A 15,074-nucleotide genomic window follows, 5' to 3' on the forward strand; every position below is an offset into this window, starting at 1 on the left:
TAATGATCCTCCCAAGTCACCGGCTTGGATTTCATCCTCTGCCCTAACTTCTTCTTTTTGCTGGACCGGGTGGATAACATCTTCGCTCATCGGCACTGGCATTTCATCATTTACCTTCAGCTTGGGTCCTTCATATGCTTTCCCGGATCTCAGGGTAACTTGGCTGATATTTGCCCTTTCTGGTGGCTTTACTGAGGCTGGAATCCTCCCTTCATTCCCTCGTATGTCGCTCAGGGACGTCGCGATCTGAGATAATTGCTTTGACATCAGATCCATCGCGGCTTTGTGTTCCCACTGAGCATCCTGGAGCTTGTGGACCACGTCATTGTTTGCCAGCAAGTTTTTTTGCATGTGCTGTTGAGAACTCACTAGGTCATGGACCATATCATCCAGATTCCTCTGGGTCCTGGAGTTCGGTTGACTGCCACTTGGCCCTTGACCATGATTTGGTCCACCCCCTTGATGCGGGCGAAAGTTTCCTTGACCTCCTTGATTATTGTTGTATTGATTCCCTGGTCCTTGATAGTTGTTGTTCCTTTGGTGTAGGGATATATATGAGTTTCCCTGGTTATTTTGATTCCTATTGTTCCAGGTGGGTTGATTTCCTTGACCTCCCCGACTCCAATTACCTTGTGTTCCTTGATTCCAGTTGCCCTGTCCCTCTTGATTCCTTCCGGACCAGTTGGGTTGGTTCCCTTGGTTTCCTTCTGAGTTAGTAATCTGGAGTTGAGGGTTTTGATTCCCATCGGACCACTTGAAGCATGGATTGTCCCTCCATGGAGCGTCTTTGATTCTCCACTGGTTCCAATTGCTGCCTTGATTATTTTGGTTCCAATTTCCTACAGCATTTATATGGGCTGGACAATCCATCCCTGCTTGAGATCCGCAATAATTGTAACCATCCTCTGGACCCAGTGCTTGTTTTTCTTTATCCGTTGGACCCGGTAAGTCGTTCTTCCCCAGGGCGGCTAGAATAGTCTTCTCCAGCTACTCCATTCTAACATCCATCCTTGCATCCACTCGGGCATCCATCCTTTCTTCATTTTGCACTGTGACTGCATCCGCACTTCCCCTCCTTAGGATGGTACGAGGTGAATCGTATGCCTTTTTTGCATCAATTAATCTTCCCAGTATCTCTCGGGCCTCGCTCACCTTCCTCTTGGTGAAATTTCCTCCACTAGCGGTATTCATCAGATCTTTGGACTCAGGTTTTGCCCCTTCATAGAATAGATAGTAGGTTTTGGCTTCCATCATCCTGTGGTTTGGGTAAGCATCGAGCAGCCCCTTAAATCTGGATCAGTATTGGCTCAACGATTCATCATATTCTTGCTTGCATTCCTGGATCTCCTTCTTAAGAGCATTTGTTTTGTTAGAAGGGAAAAAGTAATCCAGGAATTCCAACTTGAAATCCTTCCATGTATGGATCGAGTCGGGTGGCAACCTTAATAACCACGTGTTAGCCTCTCCTTTCAGCGCAAATGGGATATCGCGTAGTCGGTAATCCTCCTGTGTTGCATCGTTGGGCCTCTTCTGAATACTGCAAAGCTTACTGAACTCATTGAGAAATTCATATGGACATTCATTCCTCCAACCCGAGAAATTTGGTAGAATACCCAGCACATTAGTTTTGATGTCGATCGCCCTCTGGCGCTGGTTAGAGACGATAGCCTGGGCGGGCTCGCCATCTAGATGGGCAGTGAGCCAGCCGATCTCCGGGTCGTCGCCTGCGTTGGCCATACCTTCAACGCTTTCCTCCTCTGTTTCTGAGGTTGACTTGGGTTCCTTCTTTACTGACGTAGTTGACTCCTCCTCGCTCTCCGAACTCAGGTGAATTGGATCTCCTGTTGTAAGCCCCGATCTGGTGGTAACTGGGAATATCGCTTCCTTGACCCGCCAACTAGTCTGGGCGCTTCTCCAACCAGGTGAGTTGTTCCAGTGTCCGAACCGGTAGCTCCTGTTCATAAACTGAAAAAAGAAACAAAAGAAAACATAGTAAATAAACTATTTACACCAAAACATTCGCAAACACACAAATAACACCATGCATTCCCCGGCAACGGCACCATTTTGACAGGTCCCTAGAGTGCAGTGCGTGCGGTGTGAAATGTGTCACTCGATCTAACAGGTCCAGAGGATTCTACTAGACTTCAGAGACTAGAAGATCATGAAGCTATCAGAAAGGGGTCGTTGGGTGCACTCTACTCCTTCAAAAACCTCAACCCACTATACTACAACTTAGCACATGGAAGTAAAGGATCGATCCCACGAGGAAGAAGGTGTTACGAAACTGCATTTGAGAATGTTTTGGGAAAAGGGGTTTGGCTACTGCCACGCAATTTTTGTGGGTCGAGAACTTAAAACTACTCGGTCTGAGAGAGAGAGAAACTTTACTCTACCTACTGGGTCTAAGAACTGGCAACGTACGGAACATACATGACTTAGAGAAACTGAGATATTTTAAAGTTCTAAAACAGCTGGAGTAAACTTAACTAGAAAGACTTTCCTAATTTGGACAGACAAGCATAAAGCGAAAAGCAAGACAAGTTTCCTTAAACTGCCAGCGTCTGGAAAAGCATGCAGAAAAGTAAAAGAGACAAAGCAAATCGTACTGACAGGGTCTGGAGGATATGCAGAAAAAGTAAAGTACATGAAGAAAAATACTGACATAAAGCAGATCTGGTTCTAACTACCAACAACTTCATCTTCTTCGGGAATCAAACGAGAATAGCATATAAAACAGAGTTTTAAACACTATGAAAACAGAGCAAACTTTAGATCTAGACTTAAAACGAGAAACTAAAGCCTAAACTAACAGATCTACGCTACTGGACCTAGAGGATGCAGAAACAGAAAGTAAATAGCCATAATCATGCACAACGTAAACATCAAGCACCAAATATGCCAAACTTCAACTCTAAAACACCACGATTCAACAAATCCAGACATCTCCATACGCAAATCCCCAACCTCCAACAACAAACCAACAGATCTCAGCTCCAAACATCCAACAATAAACAAAGAACAAAAGTAAAGGCAAGAAATAAGATTAACTCAGCGAGATCCAACAAAAGCAAATATAAACTTCCATAATAACTAGAAATGGGTCTGAATCTAGTAGATCAAAGTCAGAAATTAGAGTTACGAACTTAAAAACCACAAAGTACTAAACGAAAGCAAGTAAGATTGTTTCTTCGCCTTCACAAGGCGGTGTTACACAGCAAAATAATGATGAGAACCACGGTGGCCAGAATCCTCCATGTCCAAGTGCGCAACAGACGAAATGAAAATTTGAAGTGTGGAACTAGAGCTAGAGCTAAGAAAGCGTAGAAGTGGTTGTTCACGGTCTGTCTTGTTCTTCAAGGTTGAGCTCCTTATATATGTGAGGCTCTGATCCCTAGGGTATCCCTCTGGTGATTTGACGCTCTTGCCCTTAAGTAAGACTCTTTAAAATAATTTGCTCTCGCTCCATTCTGCTCATGTCGCCAACTTTTGATTCTCCCAGGTCCGAACGACGACTTCTGATTTTTGCTTCAATTTCATCTCTTTTGCATCTGACAGGTCAGGTAACAGCAACTCCTGGGTCCGACAGATTTACTACGCACCTGAACTCATAAACACACATTAGCGCCCCAAATGCACAGAATTTTAACCCTAAACCGATGCATGAAACGAGCCTTATCACCTCTCAATAAATCTAAGTTAGACTTTAGATCAGAATCTGCTATCTTCCTTGGATATAGCTCTTCACATAAGGGTTACAAAGCACTCTTGAGTTCAGGAAAAATAATCATCACAGGAGACATCATTTTTCATGAGGCTATTTTTCCATATGAATCTTCATCTTCACTCAATTCTGATCCCTTTTCAGTAACACTCTTTCACCTTTTACCACTCCACTTCCTGATATCACTCCTATCACCACTCCAGCTGCTCCCTCAATAATATCACCACTCCTATCACCACTCCAGTTCCGGTCCTCACTCCAGCTGCCCCTCTCACTACTTCATCCATTCCACTTTCTCCTCCAGAATCACCTTTAGTCCCAACCTCTTCTCCCTCCCAAGCAGCTGCACCATCTGTTCCATCATTTGACTCTGCTATCTCCCCAGCATCTGTTTCTCCCCCATCTGCTGCTCGTCAAGTTTCTACCAATATTCACCCAATGGTCACTCGAGCTAAGCAAGGTATTTTTAAACCTAAAGCACTTGCTGTCACCACTTCCACCTCTGATGAGCAGGATCTTTGTATCATTATCCCCCAATCAGCCAAGATTGCACTTGCTATCCCAGTTTGGAAATGTGCCATGACAGAAGAGTTCTTGGCCTTATTGAGAAACAAAACATGGACCTTAACCTTTCTTCCTCCTGGAAAGAATCTAATTGGATCCACTTGGGTTTTTAAACTCAAGAAACATGCTGATGGTTCCATAGCTAGACACAAAGCTCGATTGGTTGCACAAGGTTTCTCTCAAGAAGCGGGCTTTGATTTCCTTGAGACCTTCAGTCCGGTTGTCAAACCTACTACAATCCGATTGATGTTAAGTATTGTTGTTACTCAAGGATGGTCTATTCGTCACCTTGATGTGAACAATGCCTTCCTCCATGGTGATCTTGAGGAGGAGATTTATATGAAACAGCCACCAGGTTTTGAGCAGGGTCCTCCGGGCATGGTTTGTAAGCTTAACAAAGCTTTGTATGGCCTCAAACAAGCTTCCCGCTCATGGTTTCTTACTATGCAAGCTGCTCTTTTTTCACTTGGTTTTCAACAATCAAAGGCAGATCATTCTTTCTTCTTTCTCTCCACCAAGACTGAGACCTTATATCTTTTATTGTATGTGGACGATATGCTCTTCTTTGGAAATTCTCCGTCTAGGATTCAACATATTATTGATCAGCTCCAGCAGAAGTTCTCATTGAAAGATTTGGGTGAAGTTACGCATTTTCTTGGTATTGAAGTCTCTAAGACATTCCTTGGCTTACATTTATCCCAAGCTGCATATATTACTGAACTTTTGAAAAGAATAAAGATGCTTGAGGCTAAACCTTATCCGACTCCCATGTTGTCTGATCTCAAGCTAAGCAAGATTGAAGGTGAACCTATTATTGATGGAAAATTGTATAGAAGTGTTGTTGGAGCTCTCCAGTATGTCACCATCACCAGACCCGAGCTTAGCTTCTCCATGAATAAGGTCAGTCAATACATGGCATGCCCCTTGGATATACATTGGAAAGCTGTGAAGAGAATTCTGAGATATTTGAATGGCTCTATTGATTACGGTTTGCATATTAAATCTTCTGATTTTAAACTCTCTGGATTCTCTGATTCTAACTGGGCTTCCAATGTAGATGATAGAAGATCAACCTCTGGCTATTGTGTCTATTTTGGTGGGAGTTTAGTTTCTTGGTGTTCCAAGAAACAGAGAGTTGTTTCAAGGTCTAGTACCGAGGCGGAGTACAGGAGTTTGGCCTATCTTGTTTCTGAGATTACTTGGATTCGATTTCTTCTTCAAGAACTGAATATTCCAGTCCCAGTACCAGTTATTTGGGTCGATAATTTGAGCACCATTGCTTTGGCTTCTAATCCAGTGCTTCATTCTCGGGCTAAACACATTGAGCTAGACATACACTTTGTTCGAGACAAGGTAGTTGCTAAAGAAGTTGAGCTTCGCCATGTTCCTTCGTTTGATCAGGTGGCGGATATTTTAACCAAACCTCTAAGTCAACAATTCTTCACGAGGCTGCGGAATAAGCTCGGAGTCTACTCCTTAGCCTCCTTTGAATTGAGGGGAGGTGTTAACCATTGTAATACAATGGAAAGTATTTGTGTGAAGAGAGGAGAGCCAATGATCATATCTGAATTATGCACGGAGGTGGCACCAAAACAAGAGACCAAGAGTTGGAGAGATATTGTTGCAGGACCACCAAAAAGGAATCTGGATGCAGAGAGAAGCCAGCATATTGTTTGTGGTCCTCACAAGATTACATAATGATGTGTTGTCTTCCAATTGGTTCAATACTGGTTACAATGTTCCCTAATCAGCTATAAATGTAGTGAGACGATTATGCAATTCCCATTCCGAAATATATAAGTTTCACACAGCTATAGAGTTTCCATTTTCATGTCTTTCGCTGCAATTCTTTCAGCTTGGTAATCGGATCTTAAACTTCAAACGCTTGACATAATGTGCAACTATTGATCTGTCATTTTACAAAGAACTGCAACTGATCTTTGTTTTTCAATGTATAACCCTGATAATGTGATTTATAACATGCTTGATTATTTTTGGTTCTCTGTAGCTACAAAATGAACAAGCAACGATTCCCTCTTTTACGGCAGATTCTCTGAAACTCTAAAGTCGATCTGAAGTAAATGTGATTCCCACTTAGCTTAGACCATAGAAGACGATCGCCTTTTAAACAATTTGAGGAGCAAACTTAAATGTGAATTTTAAAAATAATCAATGTCGAATATACAGAAACTTATAATTTGTGAAGCATTGTTACTATTACCAGCATGAATCATGTTAACGTTTTTTAAGGATCACGTCTCTTGTGCAGGTGTCCTTAAACATTGCTGTATCATTTTTCCGTTGCATATAAATCCACTGGCGGATCCTTACTGTACCCCCAAATATCTAATATTATTAATACTTTTAGCGAACAACAGATTAAATATTTGGTGGTCGGGTGGCAAAGCTCTTACATTTTCTCTCGCGCATCCCGGGTTCGATTCTGTTGAGGCGCCAAACATTTAAATTTTACTCTCCATTTCAGTGTTTTTGTGTTATGCATTGCATTATTATATTTTAACTCTCTCCTTTTCAGTTATGTACTTAATTATTAGTTAGCCTAGTACTAATAATTTGCACTCTGCAATATTTTCTTCATTAATTACTCCAATTCTTTCATTTCCATGTAAAGATCATTTCCTTCACGAGTACGTTATTATTTTTTTTTCTGTAGTCATATTTCCTTTTTTTGTTATATAATTAGTTTTTTTAGTTTGTAATTATTTGAAGTCCTATTTTCTTTTCTAGATATTAGTTTGTTTACTACTGCCTTAATTATCTTGATTTCCCATATTATGCTCTATTATTTTTTAATTGCTTTGATTTTATAATATACTTTATTACTTTTTTCATCATTTTATGTGATAATATTTGTATTAAAATTCGTACTTTAAATAAAAAATTCTTACTTTTATTAAATGCTTTGAATTTTTTATATTGTACTGCATTAATTTTTATCATTTTATATATTATTATGTTTAGTACAACTTGTACCTCAAATAAAAAAAATTCTCTCTATTTTAAATTATTTTAATATTTAATGTTATTTTATTTATATCATAATTATTTGTTGTACAATTTCGTACCCCCAAACTAAAATTCCTGGATCCGTCACTGTATAAATCATGGTGTTGCGTTTTGTAGCATGAAACTCATCTTCAAGTTTCATTTTTTCTCCAATTGAAGGCATCAAAATTCAAAGGCCTTGAATTATACACAAATTTATCAATCTCTAAATTAATCAAACACGAGCAACCTAACATTTCCTTCTAAATACAATTCCTTCCAACATAAATTTTCAGAAGCAAATATCATGATTAATTATTTAATTCACATAACATAGCAAGCAAGCATATTTATTGTATTGAGGCTAATCTCTGCCAACTCATGATCACCAAATTCTGGGGCATGTTCAAGATCATATAAACCAATGTAAAGTATTTTGATTATAGATAGCTAGTTTGATTATAGACTTCATGAACTTCAGAATCCATCCGACAAAACAATAATATCTTCTGCTTAGTTTGTTGTATCACGGAAACCTGAAGTAAAATTAAATGCATAACAGTAGCACGAAAATTCAAATAGCCACTGAGAAAGGCAATAAAAAATAGCAAAATTGTGTCTGCAAGTGCAAATATATAGTTAGTAAACTCATGCTATTGGAGCCTCCAACAGTAGAACAATTAGAAAAAAAAAAAAAAAAAAAAAAATCAAGTAAGCGTTGGAGTAAACCAAATGGGTGCGGTATCAATATTAGTAATATAATTAGCAATATTGGCAAATAGGCAATCGGCAATATCTGGTTGGCCTTGATACGCTTTACGGATACGAAAAGTAACCTTGGCGGTGTGATGCAAGGGATAGTAGCAATACGGGCGGCGCAATCGTATATTCCGACATCCGGTGGGGCTTCTTGATCATGGTCTTTGTGGTGGGTGAAGTAAATAGTATTGGGGTTGAAATGAGAGATGGCAAAGGAGTGGTTGGTTCCAACAAAGATGGTGTGATCCCTCAAGGAACAGGTGGGGGCGGTGCATCCGTTCTCGTGCCTTCTAAGAGAATGTGCAGTGAAAGAGACGGTTTTGTCGTTGCCTCGGTTGATAGAACGCCGTAAGAGGAGGAGCTCGTCCGTGTCCTCCTCGTAGACGAGGTGCTTAGTTATGATGGTGAGGGTGAAGGTTCAACGCCTCTCTCAATGCAAGCTAATTTGGGAGAATCCAAGTTTGTTAGGTCCCAATCGTCCAACACCGAGCTGGTCAAGCAAGTGCAGAGATTGGTTTTGGATGAAAACACGAAATCATCGTAATCCTTTGGATAGTAGAGGTCGTCGTATCCTAACATGAATAGGTTGCCGAAGGGGACCCACTCGTGGCTGTGGTCGGGGCGGCAGTAGGCGAGGCGGTGGTACGGGCCGAAAGACACCATGGCGCGGCAGGACTGGTGGTCGGGGGGGTGGAGAGGATTAGCTTGGAGACGAGGGCGCGGCCGGTGCCAGGTTCGAGGGTGAGCTCGGGGTTGGGGAGGGACTGGATTGGGGGTAGCTTGATGTGGCGGCGGGTGATGGGGTTGGAGAGGAACAGCTCGTTGTTGCGCTGGTTCATTAAGGCTAGCCACCCGTGGGAGGACCCCACCACCTTTGCGTTGTCGTCCGGGAACTCAGGAGGGTCCCGTCCCACCCCGTCAACACCTCCTGCTCCGCGGGGCTGTAGAAGTTGTACACCATGCCGCCGCGCCTTCTGTCGAATGTGGGCGGCAGCATCAGCCATGGATTTGGATTTGGCATTGGCATGCTGCTAGTGCTCATCATCCTACGCCCTAATCTCAATCTCGCAACCAATAATATTTTCATTGTGATAGTTAGATTAAGATTTAGGGTTTAGAATTAGCTAGTACTCCATATATTGCTGATAGCCAGCGCTAATCTTCCTTCCCAAGAAAGAGAACTTAATTAGAGTAGTACTCCTAGTATATTACTATATGGAAAGAGAACTTAATTAGAGTATATATATAGATTACTACCTTCGTCCCTAAATATTTATCCCATTTTTTTATTTTCATCTGTCTTCAAAATTTGTCTAATTTCACTTTTACCATTTAATCATTTTTCGTAGTTGACCTCATATTACACTAACTCAATCTTACTCACATTTTATTATAAAACTAATACTCCCTCCGTCCGCGAATAGGAGTCCCGTTTTTCCATTTTAGTCCGTCCGCGAATAAGAGTCCCGGTTCACTTTTACCATAAATGGTAATAGGGTCCCACCTTCCACAAACTCATTTCACTCACATTTCATTTAAAACTAATATATACAAGTGGGACCCCTATTCCACTAACTTTTTCCACCCACTTTTCTTAACATTTCTTAAAACCTATGACGCCCATGAATGGGACTCCTAATGGCGGACGGAGAGAGTATATAAAAGTATGACCCACAATCCACTAACTTTTTCAACTCACTTTTCATTATATTGTTTAAAACTCGTGTCGGATCAAAATGAAACAAATTTTGAGGACGAAGGTAGTATTTTATAGGGATTAGTATATAATTAAAGTATATACCGATCTTCTCAAATCTTCCTTCTTAATAAAATTAATTAGTACTCCGTATATGTAGTATAATTATTAGTACTTACTACACTACTCAGTTTCCTTAGGCCGCAAGTTATCAACAAATAAATAATACCCCCTCAGTTCCATAGTAATAGGGGCATTTTTTCATTTCTGTCTGTTCCATTGTAATAAAGTCATTTTCCTTTTTATTAAAAGTCAACACATTTTTCCACACCTACTTTACTCTCTCTTACTTTTTTCTCTCTTCATCTCTTTACCTTTTTCATTTTCCACTTTATTCTCTCTTTACTTAATTCACCTAACACAATTTTTCTTAATCTCCATGCTGAAAAGTTTTGCCTCCATTACTATGGAACGGAGGGAGTACTATATATAGTACGAGATCTTTTTGTATATTTTGGCTTAGTATTTGTTTAATTTATAAGTTCAAATACCAAAAATTAGTACTAGTATAAGATTGGAATGAGTCTTGAATTTAAATTAATTAATCTCATAATTATTACGTTATACTATTATATTACTAATTGTTGTCTTAGGCCATAAGTTATCAAAAAAATATAATTATATATGCTCTGAGCCAAAACTGAGTGAGAATGAGATGCGGCTAGCTAATGAATATGAGGTCCTCAATTATTATGCAATTTGGTAGGAAAAGGAATAGGATGATGAGCAGCAGCAGTACCAATATGGAGCCATGGCTGATGCTACCATCATATGATGATAGAAATACTACTAAGTTGTACAGCCTTGCGGAGAAGAAAGTAGTGAGCATAGAGAAGGAGACTCCGGCGCCAGCGTGGGCACAAGGAGGGCGGGTGATACATGTACCCATGGGTGGATGGCATCATTCAATAAGTTGAATCGACAGACTTTCCTTCCAATCCCATCACCGGTCGCCACATAACGCTTCCCGATATTCACACCTTCCTCAAATCCCCGTACGATCCCGACAGTATCATCCTAACCTCCTCTCCCGATGCCCACGACTGCCGCGCCATCATGACCTCTGACCGGAGCTACAAGCCCATTGCGGTCTGCTTCCTGGCCCACACCACCACCAACTGGCTCCCCGTTGACCTTGCCGTCTGCGACCCCTACTCTACTCGCCAGAGTCTCCTCTTCTGCATAACGTGGGGAGACGGGGACGAGGACAAGGACGAGGGAGTGCTCGAGTGCTGGGACCTCGAATCTCCCTCCTTTGTGTGGAAGGTTCCGTCATTAATTGTTGTGGACAAGGATGACGACAGAACCTTGTATCTGGTGATGGACGAGCATTCCGACCGGCTATTTCTAGTGATGCGTCATTTCTTGGGACATTTGCACCGCGACGGATCGTACCCGACATCCTTCTGCACTACTCTCGACGACAAGTTCCCACATAAAACCATTAGTTTCGACGTGTATGAAATTGATGCCAAGAAAGGGACAGTCAGCTACATGGAGGGTTCATTGGATGGTTTGGCAATGTTTGTCGGAGGCAACCACTCATTCGCGCTGCTCGCCGCAGAATTCAACTTGAACCCTGATTCTATTTATTTCGTCGAAGACTACTACCAACTAAATTACACTAGGACCCAAGATGGACACATTACTCACAATGACCATGATTTTGGCATCTTTAATTACTTGGATAGAAAAATATCTTCCATCTATTATCCCTCTCAAGCCACTTATATATCCAAGATTGCTCCAGCCTTTTGGTTCACTCCAACGCATCACTAGCTATTTATTCATGCATGATAAGGATCCATGTATTTTATGATCCATTTCTCAAGTATTACCCATTTAATGATGCTTGATCTAACTATTTTTGTGAGATTGATTTTCAATTTATCAACACAAGGCAAAAGATAATAAAGATCCAACCAACAAAAATTGAATCTAAACAAAAATGGATGGAAGATTAGGAATGGAAAGCATGTGTATAATGATGAGATAAAAGAGTTATGACCATAGGACCTTGACCAAAAGGATGGAAACAACCCTAGGGAACTTTCAATAGCTCTATCACCCCTTGGCTCCACTACTCAATGGATACACTCCATTGATGCATACCTCTACTTGAATCAATCTATGAAATTGAGATAAGCAACCTTCAAGGAAGGAATTGGATACATTCCTCAAACAGGAAAAACTCACAAAGGAGATATCTTAATCACAATCTTATCTAGAATGGAAAATGACACCAAAAGGTATTTATACTAAGGGCCCAAAATGTGGAAAAAGGCCCTCAAAAACTAAGTCTCGGGTGATTCACCGGGTCGGGTGAATTGCAGGGTGCAAAACACCCGCCCGGGTGTTCTCTCTGGACTCCCTCGCAGTTCTGCGCGACTTCTGTAAAACCACCATAACTCCCTCATTCGGACTCCAATTGAGATGTGCAAGATACCCACGCGAAGCTGTTTCCAAGATGAAGACGATGGTGGTAGTTTCATAGCTTTCGGATATCATATCAATAGGACGGTTTTTGGTTGAATCCAGCTGTAGTTGAAATCCTTGACGCACGGCTTCCATGATCGTATCATCCTCCCCTTCTTGGAAAGGATTTGTCCTCAAATCCGAGCCTTCTCTATTCCTCGCATCGTCGGGAGACCCTCTAGATTTATTGAATCCTTGGAACGTCTTCACTCTCTTCCTTGGACCCCAATCAATCCATGGCTCACGTCGAGGTGAAGACACTTGATGTCTAGCACTCATGGTCATATCATTCTCCCCTTCTTTGATAGGATTTTCCCTCAAATCCGGATTCCGCACACCTATGAAATGGAAAAAGAGCAAATCAAATATCAAAGTATGATGAAAAGGATTAAGACCACTAACGGCTCTCAGAGACAATACTACACCAAAGACGTTGTATGGACCTCCAAATTCATGTTTCCTCAAGCTCAAGGCCAAGTCACAATAAATATGAGAACAAAAATTAATGAATCCTTTCATGTCCAAAGGACACCCATAAGGAATCAAGACAAACTCATCAAGATACCCTTCATACCAAAACTCAAACAATCTCACAATATAGGTACAAGATGTGGGTGCAAATAAACATAGACATTCCTTCACAATGTAGTCCCAAACAAAGCCATTAGATATAAAGTTCTTCACAAATAGACCATAAAACATCCCAACTCCATTGAATGGTTTGATGGACATGCAATAAAAGCAATCAACATGCCAAAACACACATGCCCCAAGCACCTTGTTTCTATTTGGCTCGATCATTTCCATACAAATGATGCCCAAATTATTGAACATCTTGACAAAAAATTTGGCATTCTCATCAATACTAGGCATATACAAGAAAGGGTCCTCATATGGTTCAAAATGGATAGTTATCAAGAGAGGTCTAAACACAAATATTTTATTCTCACGCTCATGCAACGAACAATCATTTTCAATCATTAACACACCACTCTTGCTCAAATAAGAAGTTCTCTTCCACAAATTGACAAACTCTTGGTCAAAATATAGAGGTGGTTCATCACAACACACATCAAGTTTGCAAGAAGGATTATCATTCAACAAACAAAGTTCATCAATATGGATTTCATCACATTGCCCCATTAATTTCAAGAGATTATCAAACATAAGGGAGCAATGTGTCCATAAACCTTCATGCACGACATGGAGACAAGACACAACACCATGCATATGACACTTGTAAAAAACTACATCAAGTATCATGAGAAATGTTTCCAAATTAGCCCCACACAATTGCTCTAGCAATTTTAAAACAATACCACAAACATGAGAACGATGCAATTTTATGCCATTAATCACAACATCATCCTCAAGAGACATATGAGTGGAAAAATCCTTCACAAAACGGCCATAGAACACTCCAATCCCATTGAAGTGTTTAACCACCTTGCAATGAAAACATAGCAAACACCAAGTTCTAAAGTCATTATCCATTTTACTCCTCTTGGTCCTACTATTCTCATCCACATACTCATGAAGCTCAAAATTGCTAACAAAAGAAAGATTAGGCATCTTAGCATGAGAAGAAGTCACTCTAACATTCAAGGTAGATTTCACAAGAGAAATTTCATATCTATCAATGCTTGGATTTATCGAAAAAGGATCAACATATGATGCAAAGATAGATTTAGCATTCAAAGATTCAAGCTCGTGAGACCACTTTTTACACAAGTCATCAATAATAAATCTATCAACACATAGGGACTTCTCTAGTGTAATCATATGCAAGGGAGCATCACAAGGAGACAAGGATAGTGCACTTGAACCTTGGGCAAGGAGTTCATCCACTTGCCCTTGTTCCGCTTGCTCCTTCTTTGGGTGCATAGTTTCCAAGCCATGTGCAATTTGATGCTTCACTTCCATGCCTTCAATTAAATTTCCTACAAATTCATCAACACAAAAAGACATAGAAGAAGTAGTAGTGGGTAAGGGCTTATTTTCCTCACCAAGGGCAAGAGGTAAAGGGTCATTTGGTGTCCACCCAAGGTTGGCCTTAGAGTCTAACAAGCACCCTTTATTCACTTGTGCTTGTGGTTTTTCTCTCATTTGATATTTTTCTTTACTCTCACTCCCACCACTCTCTCTTGACTTTTGCACCTCACACTCTTGTCTTTTTTCACGCTCTCTTGGCTTTTTAGACTCACTTTCACTCTCAAGCCTTTTCTCTCTCTCTCGTTCTTTTTCTCTACTAAATTGGTTTAAGCTCATCGAAGAGGAGACATTTCCATATACATCAAGCGGCTTATGTGAGAAATGGAAAGAAGAGGATGTAGTCAAATGACTTGATGAGTTACCTCTTTGGTTTGTGTCAACACCACCATATGGGTAGGTAGGCCTCAATTGAGCTCTATATGGGACTTCTTCTCCAATTGGCCTCTCAAACCCCTTATGGTTAACATGATCTCTCACCCTCCTAGAATGACACTCTCCATGAGACATGAGAGCTCGTTTCTCTCTACTTCTCCTCTCAAGTCCATCTTCATGGTACCTTGATTCATAGTCACCTCTATCATCATCATTCATTCCACACTCCTTGCCATCATACTCCCTATAGCCTCCATTGCCCCTCGACACTATATGTTCTATACCGGAAGCTTTGAGATGTAGATGGTCACTTTTAGGAGTGACGGATCTTGATGCACGGACCCCCTTTAAGGCTCCAACCAAGGTGTTTTGATTGGATTTCCATCAGGTCTCGAACTCCTTCCTCCGGGCATCCATTCGGGCATC

General features: G+C 40.8%; 1 protein-coding gene across 1 annotated transcript; it reads right to left on the minus strand.

Annotated features, from left to right (window-relative positions):
- Nucleotides 1–12,601: 12,601 nt before the first annotated feature.
- Nucleotides 12,602–14,222, minus strand: LOC148926458 (uncharacterized). Its single transcript, XM_089059137.1, has 2 exons — nt 12,687–14,222; nt 12,602–12,622 (listed from the first exon to the last, which is right to left on the minus strand). The coding sequence occupies exons 1-2, from the start codon at nt 14,205–14,207 to the stop codon at nt 12,602–12,604; spliced, it is 1,542 nt and encodes a 513-aa protein (XP_088915263.1). The 5' UTR covers nt 14,208–14,222.
- Nucleotides 14,223–15,074: the final 852 nt, after the last annotated feature.

The sequence above is a fragment of the Salvia hispanica genome, chromosome 5 (assembly GCF_029641045.1).
Source record: "Salvia hispanica isolate PSC_SH4W2 chromosome 5, Shi_PSC_v1, whole genome shotgun sequence".
NCBI classification, from domain to species: Eukaryota; Viridiplantae; Streptophyta; class Magnoliopsida; order Lamiales; family Lamiaceae; genus Salvia; species Salvia hispanica.